Raw genomic sequence first — 20,052 nt, forward strand, 5'->3', positions numbered from 1 at the left:
TAACCCAGACAACAGCTTTTATTAGGTTCTGTGCATTACAAGATTAATCTTTGTGGCAAAGTTGCAACAAAGTAACCCTTACAAATTCTCTTCTGGAAACTTAAGGACAATGACGGCGATGCTTCAACCTAGGTGAAGATGTCCGTATCAAATAGGGTTCATGAGTGGAATGCTATTTTCAAAGATTCTCCAGTGTCTTATCCTCCTCCTCTTCTGGATACTAAGATGTGCATTTGCTTTTGGGGGTAGGGAGGATGTTTACTAATGCACCACCCCTCACAGATTCTTGCCCTGACTAAGGAAAATGTCTAAGGAGTCACTCCACTGAAGTCTACAGATGCACCTGTTTATATGGGGTTTGGCCCTTTAATTGGGAAACTATTCACTCTCAGAAACACTAACATACCTTGATGGGATTTAATAATTAACATCCAAAGCAAACTCCTCAGATAAAGCCCTCATTTATCTCTGCGGCACCAGAGACAGCTCCCATCCCATCAAGGCAGGACTTCAGTTAGATGTTCCCAACTTGGCAGTGTGAAAGTGATGGATGGGCAATGTCCTCTGAGGCACAAAGAATCCACAAAAACCGAGGGCAAGAATAAAAGAAAAGGGACAAGAAAGAAACCAGGATCCAGAATCCATTTCTTTCCATACCCTAACCACACTTCCCAGAAGAGACTACAGATCAGCTGACAGATGCACTGACTGCCCCAAAGGTGACAATCACAGAAAGTGAGGGAGGCTGGGTGGTCAGCATAAGCGGCAACTTTTCAGGACACCAGTGGAAAGAATCAACCGATGTAGATCCTATGGAAGTCGTTGGCACCAAAGGCAGCATTGCACTTGGGGCACTTACGCTGCCGGGTGTCATAGCGTGTTTTCACACACTCAAAACAGAAGACATGAAAGCACTTTGTGAGCACAGCATCCTTTTTGCGCATGTTACAGCATGGGCAGGTCAGGCGGGCCTGCAAGACAGAAACATTACAGTGAGGGCCCAGTGCATTGTGCTAGGTATGTTAAAAGATGACTGAAGATGAAGGTCCTTCCATTCCTCATAAGGAGAAGGTGGTTTCTTCAATGCAAGATAAGGCTACGATGCCAGAGTACATACAGGAGATGTCAAATACTGAAAACATGACTGAAGTAGAATTAAAGAGGGCAGTTGGTAGAGACAGCTACTCACCTTGTAATCCTTGATTTCTTCCATCAATATCTCATCACAGTTGGGAACCATGTCAGGCTTCTTGGTGGTCTCCAGCTTCCTGCGTAACCTAGAGATATCTTCCTGCATAAAAACAAGTGACCAAATAAATGAGCAGTGTATTTTCCACCACAGCTTCTTCAGGGACCAAAGATAACTAACACCTGGCCAACCGTGCACCTAGCTAAATCACTCCACCCATATTTTCATCCCCGATAGTCCAACAGACTTACAACAGATTACATTATCATCTGGTGCCACATGTATTGTCAGTTACCAGTGGATAAAACCCGAAAGAGCCAAGACCCAATGAAGCTGAAATCAAACTGAGACTGGACCCCCAAAAAAGCACTGTAGCTGAAACCCACTCCAAGCTCAATGTACAAGGAGACAGACACCAAAGCAGACAGATAACTGAAGGACTGTGCATGAGGTATATACCTCAGCCCTTTTGAAGTTGAACATTTCTTTCTCTCTAGTTACTCTGTTTTCCACAATCTCATCCTGGAAGTCATGTAACTTCTTCTGAGCCAGCTCTAGCTGGGCTTTCAGATCATCCGCAAGCTGAGCTGCATCCATGGCCTGAAAAAAGAGAACCAGTATAGAAGTACCAAACATGGAAAAAGAGCTCTAGTAATTTCTAGTCCTTCTGCCTGGCAATCCAAGACTGCTCACAGAATACTCCTCAGGCTGCTGGAGATCTATTTTTTCAATCTAATTTTGGTACTTCCAAATGGCATAACTGGAATTACTCCCTACACATTACTTCAGCAGCAAAATATCTTATTATTAACAAGTTCTAATCATTTAGCTTCAAAATTCCTCTTCAGTACAGCCAACCCCTGTCGTACTGCAATGCATGTCACTTAGAAAAACACTGACCACACAACTCTCTTCTTGTTCAAGTATTTTCATCTTCTACATCTTCTCTACTATATTGTTTAGAGGCAGTTCTATAGCTGAACTAGATGGAACTGCAAGATAAGTCTTTATTTTCTCTCTTCACCAGTTCTCCTATCATTTTCTAACTGTCCCTGCACCAATGAATCTTAGCCAAGTTCCCTCAATACCACAGATTGTGACATTAAGCACAAGTGATTGTGCTGAATTCCTCCCGATCTCCTTTTCACAGTGGTATTTCTGCTTTCCTTTCTGTCTGTTTTAGTGTCATTCCTGCATTTCTACTAAAGATTTAACAACAAAGGCAGCATCAACCATGAGACTTAAGTCTTGTTTTACTCATAACAGACCTACTTTATTGATCTTAGTCATTTGTCCAAGTTCTTAACATTCATCAGTCATATTTCCCTTTCACTTACCCCATCTTTCCTTTAAAAGCTTTGACCCCAGTTAACTTCATCTGGCTGCTGCCTCTCCTTTCACAATAGGTTTCCTTTTAAAGGGAGCTTACTTCAGCTTCCTAATCAGACTTTCACAGAAACACCTATGACCTGCTCCTCCTTACCAAAGGAAACATCAGTCTGCAATACTTTAATCAGAACTCTCTTCAGGACTCCTGAGCCTTCTGGTATACTAGTCCAAAACCAAGGAATATCAGGTTCTGTAACACCAATGAGAACTTCGAGCCTTCTATGCTTCCCACAAAACAACAACTCCATCTTACAATCCAAGAGGAAATCAAGCAATCACTCGCCTTGCGTTTGTTCATCTCCAGGGCCTGTGTTCGGAGACCTAGTTCTTTCTCTCCTGTTCCAATACTGCTTTGCAGTAAGTGTTCCTTCTCCTCCAGCTTACGTACAACCTGCAGTTGGGCATCCACCTTGTAGAGAGGAGATACAGAAGGCCTGAAATGCATGCTCTCCAGGTCCTCACACTTGTCATTAAGGCTACGTGCTGAAACTATCCCTACCTCCCCATCACCAAGGAGTATCTCTTCAACTTGTCTTTTTCTCCCTGAACAGACACAACAGCAGTCTAAGAGCTGTAGCCAACACTTTAAAACTTAGCAGTCAAATACCAGCAACAAAGACGTCTTATTTTTTGGAAGGTGGCTTAGAGAATTGCTGCAAGGCAGTGAACAGTTCCACCTTGGTTCCAAGGATGTAGAAGTACCATTATGACAAGAAAAAGACTTCCCACTTTCCTTCTCCCTCCTGCTCTCCACAGCAATGAACCTGTAGGACATTTCATACTCATGCAGCAGTCTCTGTTTCTTGCTAAGACAAGTCCCTTTGAAGTCTGATGCAGCATACCCAGGCTGACTAGGGGAACATTCCCTCCTATACTGATTTTGGCAGCAACACAGTTAATTCTCTTCATAGCAGCTCACATGGTGTTATATTTTGGATTTGGGACCAAAACAGTATCAATAACACACTACTGTTTTAGCTACTGCTGAACAGTACTTATGCAGCATCAAGACCACCTGTGTTTCATGCTGCCCGCCAGAAAGTAGGCTGAGGGTGCACAAGAAACTAGGACGGGACACAGCTGGGACAGTTGACCCCAGCTGACCAAAGGGATATTCCAGACCATATGACACTGTGCTCAGCAATAAAAGCTGGTGGAAAGAAGGAAGCAGGGGGATGTTCTGAGTTACAGTGTTTGTCTTCCCAAGTAAAACTACACGTGATGGAGCCCTGCTTTCCTGGAGATGGCTAAACACCTGCCTGCCACGGGAAGTAGTGAATGAATTCCTTGTTTCACTTTGTTTGTCCACACAGCTTTCCTGTAACAACTGAACTGTCTTTATTTCTCGCTTTTGCCCTTCTGATTCTCTCCCCCATCCCACTGTGCAGGAGCAAGCAAGCAGCTGCATGGAGCTTAGCTGCCTACCAGAGCTAACCCACCTTCCCCCATTATTTCTGTTGTCCTCTCTCCTTTTCCCACGTTACCTGTGTCTTCAGTGTCAAAACTTGGTCTGCCAGCTCCTCCTTCTCTTCTTTCAGCAGCTTGTGGATCTGGTTGGACTTAATGCGTTCTGACATCAGCTTGAAGTTGGCATCATCCTTCTCCCGCAGCTGCTGCATCAGGCGGATATTCTGCTCCTGCATGTCTTCAAAGGCTTGGCCTGTGACATCCATTTCTGACAGCAGGGCCTCCTCCTCCTGCAAAAGAATCACAGGCTCTGGCAAAACTGTCTCCTGTACACCCTACAATGACCCTGAATATTAGAGGCACCAAACCTAGCACAGCTGAAGGAAGATGTCTCAGTATCAGAGAACAGTATCTTCCCTGCAACCAGAAAAGAAAGCTCCCTAGAAGTCTGCACCACAGCAGAGATGCCCTGCATTAGGTGTAGAAAAGAGATCGTCATCTCCACAAGCATTCACAGATTGTGGCTTGTTTGCTGGCAAAATCAGCTGTGACACAGTCGTTGCCAGAGCTGGACAGAAACCAACTGCCAACTTCAGGCAGCTAGCTTGAATAGCTGTCATATACACTAGGCCAAGAATTCTGCATGTGGACAACTCAACAGCTTCCACCTAACAGGCTGCCAAACCCCTTAAACTCACTTAGGCCACTTCAACATTAAAGGAGTAAGTGGCAAGATAGAACAGTTCTGTACTGTAAGGAAAAGAATCTGAATTCTAAAAAACTACATGTCAAATCACTGGCCTACCTCTCCCCTACTGAGGTGATCCTGCTCTCTTATCATTAGATTAAGCCCTTTTATGTGGATGAAGATACATCACAGTACCATGCACCATATTAATTATACGAACAGTGCAGATAATACTTTTAAAAAAGAAATTGTAACCTCCTGCCCTAAAGGCTGATCCAGCTGTCTCTCCTCTGTGCTCTTCACCTAGGCCACAAACAACTAAACATTCCCCACCACAAGCTTTGTGAGCTTTGTGACACCCTGGTGGTGTGGGGTTTTTTTGATTGTCATTGTTTTTTTGACTGGTTAGGTTTTTTCCCCTTCGATAAACAGGGACAAACTTCACATCTCTGGCACATACAGAGACAGAAATTCCTTCTCTCAGGTAATCTTCCTGGCTGTAACCTGAAGGCAGTTCCTTCCCAGATACTCCAGCCAAGACAGAACTTGTCAGAAACTTCTCACCTGCTTAGCCATGGCTAGTTTCTTCTGTAAATACTCAATTTGTTCCTCCACTGCTCGGATCTTGCGGAGGGCATCCTCATCAGCCATCTTTTTACTCTCCTTCTTCTCCTTGTCTTCCAATTCTTTCACCCTCTGCCTCAGTTCTTCCAGCTACAGCAAGGACAAAACAGAAGTGACACTAAACACAAGAATGTGGCCTGAACCTTGTTAAGAGCCTGTCTTCCCTACAATTCTCTGAAATGTTGGAGAAACTGCCTTCAAAGCATGGGAAAAGAAAACCCATCTCATCTTGACAGAACAGTGTATTACTGGCAGATGAACCATTAAGATGGGCTGTAAGCCCCAGATCTTGAGTTCAAAACCTTTGAAAATGCCATGGCATCTTTTATCAGAGTAGGAACATTAGTCTCTTGCAGTTGTGTATGTAAGGCTATGTGGACAGAGAGCATCTGCTCCTTTAAGGGTGTCTGGTCAAGGACCTTTTTCAATACAAAAAGGGATAAGAAAAGGAAGAAGCCATACACAAAACATACAGAGGCACAAACCTGACAGACAAATGGTAAGGGAGAGACAGTGATAAGAACCAAACCTGGTCAGTCACACTAATTGGCAAGAGCATGTGAGAATGTTTATTCCAGCAAGGTTATCTAACTGTGGACCCTGTCAATTGGGAAACTAAGGGGGTGGGGAGCAGGAAAGGAAAAAAAAAACAGAAACAAATATACAGAGAAACAGACCTGACAAAACAAACAGGGAGACAAAGACAAGAAACAAACCTCCACATTCACAATAGCTGATAGGCTACCAAGAAACTACAGGCACAACTTCCAGGAAGATCAACCTGGACTTTGCAACTGATAAAACTTTAAAGCAGGGGTGGATCCTGGACTGGGAGGGCTGTGGGAATTGACAGAGCTGTACAAACCCAGGAGGGACATGCAAGGATGAACAAATTGGGGTTAGACAGAGAAGGGTATACAAGGAGCCAGTCACATGTAAAATGTGGGCAGTCAGTACACATTTGTCTGGCTCAGCCCTGTGCATGGTCACCACAGACTGTCCTATCTTCTTGTATCTTCTTATTAAATATTTTCTTAACTATCTCTGTGTAATCTAACTCTCTACCCCATATGGATGTGTGCTGCATAGAATAAGTTGTAGCTACAGGCGAGACGTGTATGTGAAGAAGGTGAGAAGGCCTGGGATCACAGGGGTACCAGACAGACAGAGAAGCCGTGCTGATACTTGAGAGATCTGCAAATGTGTGTATGCTTGTGAACCTAGAGATTGGTGTGTGTGTGCCTCCACTAGCAACGTTCTATCTCTACCAGCTGAAGAGGAAGAAGGGGACTTGTCTGTCTATGCTTACGTTTTATGACTCCTGTATGTACATGCTGTTGAAGGCAGCACCTTGTCTGTGGCAGTCTGACTGGCGTGTCAGTGTCCTCTGTGTGTGTATGTCTCTGGGACACGTGCTCAGCTTCGCTACTGGTTGAATCTGCAACTGAGAAAGTGGCAGGCATGGCCTTCAGCCTCGGCAAAGGGATCATCCCTTCCCAGCGGAGGATACCTCAAAATATCCCTGTTCATTTCCAGAACATTCCAATCTCTCTTCTAAGTGACAAAGATGAGAAGAAGAACAATCTCCAATTTTGAAGACAAAACCATCACAGTTCATGTGCAGAGTACCCGAAGAGAACTTGCTAAAGATAAAAAGAGAAGAGAAATTATATTTACCTCAGCTTTTGCCTTCTTCTCAGCTGCCATCAGCTGCACTTTGTCTCTCTGCTCTTTGGGGGCAGAGCGGTACATATCTAGCAACAGTTTCATCTCCTTCTGGCTCTCCTGGGCCTTCCTGGAGACAGAGAGATAGACAACTGTGAGAAGACAGCAGGAAAGCTATGCTGTTACATATCCAGCATGAGAGTCAGAGCAATACTCTCTCCATCTCCCACATGGCATGCACATGGAGTTGTCCTTGGCTCATCTTACCCTGGTAACGTAAAATAGCCAAGGAGTAAAGGCTGGAGGCTGAAAGAAACATGTGGGTTGAAAAACCAAGAGAAGTGGGGTGGGGAGGAAACATCTACCTTAATGGTAAGCAACAAACTATTCATCTCTGTTTTGGTACTGGATCCAAGACAGGGAAGAATACTGTGCCCTTTATTAATAACCTGCTGCTGTAAAGCTTTATGCAATTGCTATGACAACAACAAATAAAGATTGTTTGACCCACACTGTGAAGTTATCTGTTTTGATAATTCATACTTTAGGCTACCACAGGAGAAATGTTACTACATTGTCCAAATCACAATCAGAATAGAGGGTGCCAGAAACCTCTCACTTCAGTGAAGCTAATCTCACAAGAGCAAGCTACAAGTCATCTCACACAAACACCGCAGTTTGGGTACTACTCAAGCAGGAAAGGGAGGGACAACTCTTACTTGAGCTCAGCCTTCAGCTGCTTGATCACTTCAGCCTCCTTCTTTCTTCCATCTTCATGCTTCCCTTTCTCCTTCTCTTTGGACTCTCTCTCTTTCTCAGATTCCTTCTGCTTTTGCTTTTCCCGCTCTCGTTCCTTTTCCTTTTCCTTCTCTTTCTCTCTCTCTCTCTCTTTTTCCCTTTCCTTCTCTCGTTCCCTCTCCCTCTCACGTCTCTCTCGTTCCCGTTCCTCTTCATCTCGCCTGGCCTTCATTTCATTAACATCTTCAGAAGCAGGCTTGGGGGCAGTCACTTGGGCAGAAGGATCATCAGGTTCCTGCTTGATCTCTGGAGGTTCCTCCTTTGTGTCTTCAGTGCTGGACTGGGACTGTAAGAGAGCACTACCACTGCGCGAGCGGATCTATTGTGGAATACCAAGAAAGAAGACACAGTAGAAGACAAACCATTCAGTACTTAGCCAGAAATCTACCTTAACCCCCTTCCCTGGTCTTCCCAGATCCATGCTTGCATGCCCCCTCCATAATTGCTACTACTTTTCATGGAGCACTATACAGCTACAAAGGAAGACCATTCATTTGGCAAGTGGAAGCAACAGAGTGTAGAACTCCATCAAAAATTACATGCCATCCTGCACACCGTAACACAAAAGCTGATATTGCAGGCAAGGATGACACCATTCCCACTTCTCCTAAGCACTTTCTGCTCTTTTCTGGCATTTCCTGCTCTGATACCTTGCTCAAGTCAGATTGGGCCTCTCTCAGTTTGCGCTTGTATCTTAACACCTCTCCCTTCAGCTGGTGGTTGTGATTTTGAAGGCTGCTGATGAGATGACGCATCTCCCGATTAATTGGGCCTACAAAAACAGAAACACAACTGTAACAAACCACACTTTTGCCAACCTTCTGCAAGGACTTTCATGGAGATGGAGAACCAGCTAAGTGACAATGACAAAGAACCAAAATAAGATTATTATCATTCTGCTGAACAACAGAGCAACGCAACACATTTGCAGAAAAATGTCATGATTTTTACATGCAACCGTAAGTCCTTGCAAATTCCCAGTCCTAATTTCCCCTTAACCCTACTTCTTCCCCACATTCGTAAGGGAACTGTGTCATGCTACAAAAAAATCTCTATGATTTAAATGCTACTTTAGAAATAACTTCTTAATTTCCTCTGATGAAATTTGAAAATTACTGGTGGCCTATCCAGGTTGTCATTCCAGACTTGTAAATTAACCCACCCCAAAGTAATTTTTAATAATGCAAAATACTCTGTCACGAACCAAATTATTAGCAAAATATATGTATAGTGCAACATCTAAAAGGAATTCAGATAACATGGAACTGGCCTCCCATAAAACAAGTGAAAAGCTTTGTTTTTTTGAGATAAAGACCTGCCAGAACAAGTATTTATCAATAACAAAGAATCAAACCAGGTGTTTTAATGCAATGCAATCTCTAATGGGCATTGGGGAGGTGGGGGTGGGGAGAGGGGGCATTTGTTTCTTTTTAAGCACAACAGAAAAACTCCCTACCTGCTTGTTCATTGGCAGCAAGCGTCTGTTCAAACTCTATCCTCAACATCTCATATTCTTTGCGGACTTGTGCCAGGGTGTCCTCTAGCTGAATCACTTCTGTGCGTAGTTTCTTGTGAAGGCTGACCTCGTCCCTCTGAGGAGTAAGAAAGGGACAGAAGTTGGTGCTGTGACCCTGCAGTATCTCTCACCTAATCAACATGAGGTACCAGAACAGATGAATTATTGCCAGGAAGATACATTTCCTGCAGATTCCCAGAGCCACCCAGACCCAGCAGTGATGGTCAATGGGATGACACTGTTCCCTAGTCTGATGGAGCAGAGGTGCTACCTCGATTAGTTCCACTTGGCGCTGGTGTGTGGTGCGGGTGCCATGAAGCAGAGTGCGGGCCTCATCAAGATGTGCCTTCAGCTGGAGACTCTCATTATACAAAACAGAAAATTGGGACTGCATGCAGCGATATTCTGGGGTCTCCTTCACAGCCTCTTCCACTGCTCGTCGCAGCTCAACCTAGTCAGGACACCAGAAAATGCCACAGAAAGAAAAATTATCTCCTTGTTTTTGACATCTGTTTTGCAAGGTGAACAGTGAATCAAGCTGCCACAAGCAAAGACAAAAGTAGAACTTTGATAGCATTGCTGTGAAGTAGATGCAAGTGATATGCTTCAGTATCCATTAAAAAAGTCTATACATTCTCTGTATGCACTAGGCTGTTTCTCTTGCATAGTCACATGACAAGAGTTTTTGATTCTCAGCTTCTGCAATAGCTCCTCTCAAAGATACAAGCTTGGAAAATATGATACACCTTTTCAGTGGATTTACTGTAAAACTGTAATCACCTAAATAAAGATGGACATATAGAAAAGTATAGTAGAAAACTAGAGAAAATACATGAGCAAGTAGGCATCATGTTAGCTTTCTACCAGTAAGAGACAGAATGACTGAAAGGAAGAGAATTGAGAGAAAGCAGAAACACAGAATCTGAACTTCCCTTACAAAAAAAGTTAGCAAATGACTATGACTACCAGCAGTGAAACAGACACATATGTACACACATACAGCTTAATGTTACTTAAGAGAAAAGGAAAGTTGTAAGCGAAACAGCGTTTCTCTCAAAACAAACTCATGTGGATAAACAGAACTTAGAGGTGCCTCAAGACAGTTTCTGGAATCTCATCTCTGAAACTTAGGTTATCAGCTCAGACATTTCTCATAACAGGCTAACATATCTATTGATCACTAAGTATATGATATAGAGAATAATCTAAATTTTACGCACATTAGATTCACAGCTTTCTGTGTTACCACCATTAAGATGTAAGAAACTCATACACTGTTTCCTATCTATCCATTTTACCCACTGGGAAAGATTTAAGTTCATCGAGTCTTTCAAGAGCCTAGCTCTCCTACACAAGTTCCCTGACTTGTTTCAGTTCTTTGGTTCCACTTGCACGGGGAAGGTGGAAGAGGGGTCAATACTCGTAAAGACGTGAAATTATTTTTAACTAGACATCATTAAAATGTACCAAATAGATCAGAATGGAAATCAGGAAATAAGAAAGCACTACAACTTCCAATGATGACCACATGATGTCACCAATGCACTGAACTGCAAGTTTAAGTCCCACAAACTTGCTGAATTGTACCCTGTACAAAATATAATCCAGATAAAGAGGAAATACAGAATAGAATAATATTAATGAGGTTTTCAAGAGACACAGTACAGCAAGGCAGAGGGGAACCAACAGCTCCACCCTCATCCTCAAACAGGTACAAATGTCTCACCTTGAGTTTTTCATTCTGTGTTGTTACTTCCTCAAGATCCTGGCGTAGTTCCTCCAACTCACTGAGGCGATTCCCAGCAAGCTCTTTGTTCTCTTCCAGCTCTGCATTCATCTCCTCAAACTATTCGGAAGAAACTGCTCATAAATCCTATTGTTAATGTTATCTACAGAGGGTACTAATTAAGCAACTGTTTATACAGTAACAGAAATTACAGATTTAATAGTCAGGTAACATCACCAAGTGAGACAAAGTCTACTTCCATCAGGTCTGTTTTGTAAGTAGAAAACTTGCACACAGACAAAATGGCTTGCCCAGAGTCACCCAGATTTGTGGCAAAGCAGGTATCTGAATTCTGTTCCAATCTGTAGCCCTACACAAAAGCTTTCCTTGACTTTATTCTTCCCCTTACCCACAACCAAGCTCCTGACATTACCTTGCGGGCATTTATGGTGATTGTGCCCCCATAGAGGCTGCTCCCAGCTCCATACACTTTGTAGCCTTTGGAATTTACCTGCAAAAAAGGCAACAGATTTCATCAATTCCCAACTAAATGCCAAGACTGCTGATACAGCATATTCAAGACCAAAGATGGCACACTATAGATTCTCACTTCTCACAGCCAAGTACCATAAGATGATGTCACACATCTCAAAACTACACCCATTTCTCTGGTTTCCTAGCAAAGAGGATGGGACTTACTCGTTCCAGAACATCCGCTAAGTGCCGGTTGAGTCTCTGCTCTCTCTTACGTATCTTGTCAATATCCCACTGAAGGTCATCAATCATAGTCTCCAAAACAGACACACGAGATTCTGCTGTCTCCACTCTCTCCTGCAGCTTGGAGAACTGCAATCAAAACAGTGTTTCAGCCAGCATACTGAATAGAATCAACATTTTCCAAGACTTCTCAGAATTAATTTTTCTCTTATTCATCATAACCTGGATTTACATGCTTTCCGCCCATCTTTTACTATGGTGACGGACTACTCCATGAACTGCCCTGAATTTTACACTGGCTGAATCCCAACACAGTAATGATAAGACAAAACAGAAAATGGAAAAAGAGCAACAAGCTGGTAATAACTGGCAGAGTACAGAGGCAACAACCTCAGCTTATTCAAAGCCTTTTTTTTTTAAAATCTTTTCAATTCGTATGTTCATCTACTCTACAGATCACTGAAGTGCTTGATGGTCTAACACTGAGCAAGGCCAGTGTTTACACAGTTTTTAAAGGAACTGAAACCTCTGAAGCAAATACCGCCAAACATGAATCCCTTAATGACTGGGATCATCTTGCAATTAATGTTGTTACACTTTCATACGTGACCCAGCGAAACCAAGGAATCTGAAATTATAGGGATGTTATGTCAAGTGTCTCAGATGTTTACACAACCACGTTAGCATCACCTTACCACTTCCTCTTGCTTTTGTTTTCTTTTAAAATTACAACCATTCAACTCACTGGTTTGGCTATACTTTTTCTTTCTGTGATGTAACAAGCAAATCAACCCAAATCACAGAAAAACTACATACAGTTCTCCACAAAAACCTGTTCCATAGCCTTTGTTCAAAAGGGAACTTTCAAACCTTGTTGCTCCTGTCCCCCTCCAAGGCAACAGCCTGCTCTCCAAACTATGGTAACCACAAACTATTCTAGGAAGGACCTCTGAGAAACTGAAAGAGTTAATGTCTCAAACATTGTGGTGGGGCAAGTTCTGCTTAAAGACAAACCCTGCACAGCAAGGAACCAAGGTGAAAAGCCCATCAGCTCAGACATCAGCAACAGGAGGGGGAGGGTGTGCTGGAGGGTGCACAGCTCCCTGTTCTGATAAGCTCTTCTGATACAAAGATCAAACAATGGCCATGTCTGCAGGGAAGGAGAAGTTACTCCACAAACAAACTGCTCATTAACCTGAGGAGTTCGGGTGCCCGCCTGAAGGAGGGGCAAGGATGACAAGGGAAACAAACTGAAGTCCCAGGTGCGCAAGCTCACCAGAACTGGACCCCTTGGCTGACTGAACCAACGCTGGACCCAGGACCGGTGAAATCTTTCTCTCTTCCTTTTTCTCTCCCTGTCTTCTCTCCTTCCTTTTCCTTTCCCACAATCCCTACACCTCATGTTTCAAGACATAAACCACTGACCAAGTCTGAGACTAAGAGCAGATCCAGCCGCCCCTGGGCCCTTCTCTGAGGAGGAGTCTAGAAAGCAAGGGGGTCTGCTCTGAACCTAACAGGAGGGATCTCCTTTTCTTCCCTGAATTGATGTATATGGTTACCCTGGGTTACACAGTTTACAGAAGTAGTCTTATGCCAATTCCTGTTGTGAGAAACCCTGCCACCTACTATCACGCCTCCCCAGTTCAGTTTGCTTCTGTCATAAATAAAAGCTTTAACTAATCGTTTGGTGGTGTTTCACCTTAATTTAGCCTGAGGGAATTTAAAATTAAACACAACTCCCTGGTCTATCCAGTCTGGGTCGTGACATTTTTTGGCGTAGTCGGCAGGATTCCCTCGGTGTTGCTAAAGCGATTACTGGGACCAGGTCCTTACTGTGGCTCCTCTCTGAGAGGAGCCATACACAAGGGGAAATAGTCCTCAGAGGAATTAGTAATCTGATTTTGTTGTGGTCTCCCAGGGAGGTCCGAGTATAGAGACAGTCCTCCGGGAACTTGATCGGATTTCTTTGCAGTCTCCACGGGAGATCCCACTGTAGAGATAGTCCTCAGAGGACTACTGAAAGCATCTGGTCCCTGTACTTGTGTGTTCTTTATGGCCTCCCTGGGAGGTCAGACTGTAGACTGTACCCCTCTCCTAAAGGGATTAGAGAGCTACAATGTTTGACCCTCCCCCCTTGGTATGACTTGGGCCCGTAACAACTGACATGATCCGCAAGCTGTAGCAGACAAAATTCTCGTCTTGGCTAAAGAACGAAGGTTGAAGCAAGGAAAAGGGAAAGTGTTGGTTTGGGCAGTTTTAGGAGCCACTTTGATGGCAGCAAAACAGAACAAATGCGTGGCCCGACAAGCAGAAGAGAAGATGACTAAATCCCTTAAAGACTTGTTGAAAGCTTTGCAGGAGCAATTGGAAAATGAGATAAGGAGCCTCTCCAACCAACTCACCACTGAGTGAGTGACTAACCAGAGACTACACACTGCTTTGACTGAGGCTCTGGAGTGGGAAAGAGTATTAAGAGAGCAATTAGATGAAACCCACTCCCAGATGTAGATACAGGTGCTCAGATATCAGCACTCTGAACAGATGCTGCCAACCATAATGGCATAGCTGTTGTAGAGGAGATTCTGAATATCGCCAACTGGGGAACCTTCTTGGTGGGATGGGTAGCCGCACACCAAGGGGGTAATCACCCAGCACACATCTGGAATAATCAGATAGACTCTTTAATTCACTGAGCTACAATGGCAGCAGAAGCTGAAGAAGACACTTGTTAGAGTGGTTACATGTGAAGTGTAGTCATTCAGGGGTTAAAGATCTTTTCAAAGAGCCAGTGGCAGAGGTTGGCCTGTTACTCTGGAATTGTGTAATACGATCATTTCGGCTTGTAGTCAGTGCTGACCCGGCTAGAAAAACATCCCTTACAAGAACCCCCTCTCTACCTACAAGATGGGAAACGACTCTGGAAGACTTGGCAAATTGACTATACAGAGAAGTCAGACAGGAAGCAATATGTTCTTGTTGCGGTGGAAATGGTGTCGGGACTTACCCAAGCAGCAGCAGTTGCGAGAGCAACTGGAGGCAATGCAGTGAAAGGATTAAAGCTATGGTTCAGTTATCTGCCTAAACCCCAAAGCAGATTTCTTTCTCTCTCCTTTTTATACCTCCTGAGACATGATTCGGTGCTTCTCCTGAAGAACATCAGCGAGCTCCTGCAGCCGTCCATTTTCATGGGAGAGGTAGGTGTTAAGCTCCAGGACTGCTTCTTCCATCAATGAAATATCTGAAAGATGCATAAAGAAAAGGAAATTAACAGAAATCAAGGAAGATTGTTTTTAATTCTTAAACAGCAAAGAGAGAAAAAAGAAAACAGAAAAGGAAATTTCTGGTTTTAACTTCTGCCTACTGTATCTCTCCACCAGGTGGCTCCCAAGGGTCTGATCTCCAGCCACACAGAGCTTTGACTTGTATTCACTAAGCAAAAGGCTCTGCAGTTTAACATACTACACATTTCTGTCAGTTACCATCCCCTAATGTCAGAGATCATTCAAATTGTGTCAGTATCAGCAAGACAGAACATGCCCTTGTAACCCTAATGCAGATCAAATTCATGCATAAACCGGCTAAAACAGGTGGCTTGAGCTAACATACCAGATGACAACTAGAGCAACTGAGTACAGGCTCACATTGCACTAATGCCAATGCTACTACAGAGCTTAAGACTGCCAGCTAAGGACAGTAATGCTTCACCACGCTAATGCTAGACTTGCCCGAGCTCCTTGATCAGAGCATACAGAACACTCTCAACAGAAGGCAAACCAAGGATGAGTTGATATTTCACCTGAATTTTCATCAAAGATTAAAATTCTAACCTTAAGCTAATGAAGTTTTTCAGAGAGTCATCTGAATGTAAACTGAATCTGCTACATTAATTTTCAGAAGCTAGTCATTCGGCTTTCTTCTGCAGAACTCTGCTTTGTGTTCAAAACTGACAGCTACACTAGGCATACCAAGACATTAGAAGGCTACCTTTTTGCTCAAAACTATGGGGAAACTGAGGTCCTGGTTATTCCCACTTCTTTTACTAAACTGCAAGTGAGAAGGACTCCAACATCAGTTTGCAATACTGATTTCACTTCTTCACTTGTAAGCATGAAGCCTTTTACACAGTAGCTGAGGACAGCTGGGTGACAAGATTCAGCTGTAATCTGTAACTTCTGAGGTGCATGAACACACTACTGGCAGAGCAAGCCTTTCCTTAGCCCAACACACTAAGCAGAGTTCTCAGCATTCAAATTTAGAGGCAGCTGTAATACACTTCTAGCGTACAGTACTAGTCTTTATTAGAGGTTGTGATTATTGAGAGTTTGGAAAGCTAAGCTAATTTATTTTGGAAAATAAATGAGCATGAGAAGGACTAGGCCTTAACGCTTACAATGCAGAATCGTGTCTAAGCTGGGGATAGGTGAGGATTCTTGAGTATCAGCCAGGGATCAGCCACCTTGGTCATACCTCCACTATTCAGCTTGTGGGACAGCACATCCACTTTCTCCTGCAGCTTGTCGTACATTGTCACAATCTGGGCAACCGCACGGCGGGAGGACTCTACACGCTCCTGCAGCTGAGATTCTATCTCTTCACTAGTGCTGCTGGCTAGAGTGGCTAGGAAGGAGAACGCCGGCTCCAGTCCTTCACCTGGGAACAGAAAGAGGTGCAAAAAAATAAATGTCCTTTTGCAAGGAACATATCACTAGTCTTCATAATCTGTCACCCTTTAGAAAGGGACATCAACATTGTCCACAACTGAAATCCATCTTTTCCACTGGCCCCAAGCAGGTGCCTCACCTCGTTCCCTCTCATCTTTGCGCTCCTGATTACTGTCCGAGTCTGGTTCAGGTTCTGGTACGACCAGCGCTTTTCTTTCAGACAAAAGGTCTCCAAGACCTTGGTCTAGGTCGAAGCGTTTAAGGATGATGCGGATATTTTCATCAAACTGAGTGATAGGACAGGAAAGACAAGACAAAGAATGGATATGAATAAAAGGAGTGTAGTGGAAAAGAAGAGACAAGAGAACAGCATATGTAAAATAAAAGAGCATGTTACTAACCTGATTCCAGTATCGATTGATAATCAGCAGAGAGGCATCGTCGGTGGCCTGCCGACGCTCCAGCTTCTCAATGTGCTCCCGTAGCTCATCTTCAATGGCTTGCCGCTGGTCCAGCATCTCTGCTAGTTTCCGGTTCTTGGTCTGTAGGGTCCGGATGTCCATCTCCTCCTGTGCAGAGGTACAAGTCAGGGCACATTGCACACAAGCCAGATCACTGCGCTTATACATAGATCAGAGAGATACTTTTGTTTCCAGATGAAAAAAAGCAAGAGGTGGAGTGTGGGTGTGCAAGGAAGACATACCGTTGAAGAAACGCCACCGAGCTTAATGGTCTCCACTGTGGTCCCTGAATCTTCAACCCCTGCCTTCTTCTCTGGAGGTGCAGAAGGGCCAGGCTCTCCAGCTGCCCGTTTATTACCAATTCCAGACATGGTGGCTGAAGCATATAGACTTCTGCTTTCTCTAAGTTCTTCCTGAACATTAAAGAACACTATTAAAAAACCCCAGCAAACGCAATCAACTCAATTTATGTTTTTTAACATACTGATCCATCATGGTAACAAGATGCTCCATACAGTACAGACCATGTAACTCAAAAGGTTTTGAAAAATACTGGTCAAACATTATGTCTTAAAAGACACCGCTAGGATTAGCACTGCAAATAGCAAGTTGATGAGAAAACAATCCACTGCTCTGTAACGTTAAAATGGAAGCACTGTACCTGATCACACTCTGGAAAAAAATCTTCATGTGGGTTCAGTCTCTGCTTTTTTGACCTCTCTCTGTATTAACAAAAATGATCTGGGTTAGACTTTAACAAGCAACTGAGACTGTGTGTATCTGGCACCAGTTCACTTCATATCAACCAAACTGTTCTTATTGTATCAACATTCAAAATCAGTTAAAGCCAAGGGCAACAACATCTTGAAGATGAGCCCTGTAAGAGCTTATATAGAGATCTTACAAATCCTATAGAACTGAACAGCAATTCAGAGCCAAGGTTTGTAAAGACCCATTTGAAGAGTCTTGCTGTGTATCAGGAGAGACACAGACATTTTTTGAAGAGTATTTATCCCCAAGCTAGTGCAATCTGAAAAGCTCTGGACTACTAGTTACAGAATCACAAAATAGTTGAGGCTGGAAGGGATCTCTGAAGGTCACCTCCTCAGTGCTCCTGAATAAAGCAGGGTCAGCCACCACAGGTTGCCAAGGGCCTCGTCTATTCAGCTTTTGAGTGACTCCAGAGACAGAAACTCGGCAATGTCACTGAGCAACCCATCCCAGTACTTCATGACTCTCAGCATTAAAACAGTTTTTTCTTACGTTTGAACAGTATTTCTTGCAGTTCCCTAAAATATTATTTAGCAAAATAACAAATACCTCCTTAAAGCGTTTACAAAACAAATATAACAGCTAGTGATGGAAAACAAAAACAATTAGATCTTCAGTACATGTAAGCAGCATTCTTCTCCCATATTCACTGATGCTGTGCCAACTTAATCCACAGATCTCTAACTCCAAACTAAATGAAACCCAGAAGTAAATTAAATGCAGACCATACGAGTAAGTTTTCTATTTTTCAGTTTAAATCTATAATGGCATTTACAGTTAAACTAAGGGTTACAAACCGAACTTGCCAATTCTTACGTATTTGCTTTACTTGAGCAGTTCTACTGAAAGTAATAAGGCTAATGTATTTTTAGGATTAAGCTGGTACACTGCTTTGCCAAATCTTATCATTTAACAAGTATTTTTGCTGGGCATTGCCCTTGACCATATGCAATATAATATAAAGATTATTTCTAAATGATTTGCTGAAAAAACACATATAGTGTTCCTGTAACCTGTCTTTCAACATAAGTATTAAATACATCTGAAAATTTAAAAATAAACAAAGACAACTTCCACTTAACCGTTTTCCTCCTTTGAGCAACGGAATTCAGTGGCCATTGATTTTAGCTAGAATGACTAGGCCATTGGAGGGGGTGGGGGGAACAGCTGTCATTTAAAAACATCTGCTACTTATGAGTCCAGCGAGCCACCTGTGACTACTGCCTTTCACAGTTTTTTTGTCCATGGAAAGGATATTTCTTCCATTGCCTCCTGACACCATCCCTCACAGCTCTAGCTCCCGCCCTCCCCACTACTCACTTCCTCACATACTGTACGCCAGGGCCTGACCCACTAAGTTTTCAAGACCACAGACCTTCTCTTTCCTTGAGGAACTCAACCTTACCCTCAGTCCCAGGCTAGTCACAATCTTGTCTCCGCAGACACATCACACAAACTCACCAAAGACTGACCGTCCTCTCCTATCGTGGACTCAGCTTCGCCTTAATCCCCCTCTTATGATTAAAATCCTCTTACACAGAGACCAAAATACACCTCCACCTGACACTCCCCACACCTACTACTGGCCAAAAGTCATCCATTCTGACCACCACCAATCACCTGCAGAGATCAAACTTCCCCAGGCCCAATACTTAGCCACTCATCTACAACCTATGCCCACCAACCACGTTTGAGCCCTTTTAACATGCTCGTGGCACCTGTAGTCAAGAAACCTGCCAAAGCTCACCATTCAGCTTCCTGCACAGACCAGCCACTCTCTACGCTTTCATTTCCTGTTCATACAATCCACAGCCCCTTGGAGCTCCCCCAAAACCTGTTGTGGCCACCCATTCAAATCCCAAAGATGGCCCGCAGAGATACCACCCCACACAGGGTACATAAAGCTCCACATCGCCCACCAGGGACTCCTCTCCACACAGAGCAATAAGACCACTCCAAATCGCCACAGAGTCCCCAAGCACATACAGGCAGCCATGCCACTGAGGCCCACAAACACTCAGGGACGTGCCCCAATACCTTTTCCTGCCTTCCACGCCCGGTGGGGACCCCCACGTTCCTGTCACTGATCCCACACACAGCAGGGAGCCTCCCACCCCACCAACCACCGCCCGCGCCCGCAGATGGACACCGTTACTGCGCACCTCCGGGCCCTCCAGCACCGCTCCCCGGGCACCTCCGGGCAGCCCCACACCGGCCGCTGCTCCCCATGACAGCGCCACACCTACTCCCCCTTAGGCCCATCCCTTTCTCCACGGGTGTACACTGCCTCCCCCCCAATCCCTCTCCCTTCCCCCGCACCCCCACTGCCCGGCCAGCACCCTCCCCAAACACCCGGCCCGGCGCCCCCACAGACCCCCATAAGGGCCCCAAAACCGTCCGCCGCCGCCGCCGCCGCCGCCTTCCTTCGCCCCACCGGAAG

The 20,052-nt window shown here is 44.2% G+C and overlaps 1 protein-coding gene across 3 annotated transcripts; it reads right to left on the reverse strand.

Moving 5' to 3' along the window:
• RNF20 (ring finger protein 20) lies at window positions 1-20,052 on the reverse strand. 3 transcript variants are annotated; one of them, XM_049796129.1, is made up of 21 exons: window positions 19,987-20,052; window positions 17,503-17,563; window positions 17,084-17,254; window positions 16,782-16,949; window positions 16,520-16,667; window positions 16,187-16,369; window positions 14,839-14,957; window positions 11,702-11,848; window positions 11,436-11,513; window positions 11,003-11,122; window positions 9,548-9,727; window positions 9,217-9,352; window positions 8,411-8,532; window positions 7,682-8,079; window positions 6,975-7,092; window positions 5,238-5,387; window positions 4,063-4,275; window positions 2,862-2,987; window positions 1,649-1,789; window positions 1,190-1,291; window positions 1-971 (listed from the first exon to the last, which is right to left on the reverse strand). In XM_049796129.1, exons 3-21 carry the CDS (start codon window positions 17,210-17,212, stop codon window positions 795-797), a joined length of 2,955 nt encoding a protein of 984 aa, XP_049652086.1. In that variant the 5' UTR covers window positions 17,213-17,254; window positions 17,503-17,563; window positions 19,987-20,052; the 3' UTR covers window positions 1-794. The 3 variants fall into 3 exon arrangements, with proteins under 3 accessions (XP_049652086.1, XP_049652085.1, XP_049652084.1); XM_049796128.1 differs by lacking the exon at window positions 19,987-20,052 and adding an exon at window positions 17,943-19,735; XM_049796127.1 differs by lacking the exon at window positions 17,503-17,563 and having other exon boundaries at window positions 19,987-20,051.

The sequence above is a fragment of the Accipiter gentilis genome, chromosome Z (assembly GCF_929443795.1).
Source record: "Accipiter gentilis chromosome Z, bAccGen1.1, whole genome shotgun sequence".
Classification (NCBI taxonomy): domain Eukaryota; kingdom Metazoa; phylum Chordata; class Aves; order Accipitriformes; family Accipitridae; genus Astur; species Astur gentilis.

What these genes read in the sequence shown, in the direction of transcription:
- RNF20 (XM_049796127.1), bottom strand. An exon ending in AGAAGAAGGCAAAAGCTGAG is followed by an intron (nt 5,388 to 6,974) that starts GTAAATATAATT and finishes TCCTTGCTGTAG; the next exon opens with CTGGAAGAACTGAGGCAGAG. An exon ending in TTTTGACACTGAAGACACAG is followed by an intron (nt 2,988 to 4,062) that starts GTAACGTGGGAA and finishes CCTCTCTACAAG; the next exon opens with GTGGATGCCCAACTGCAGGT.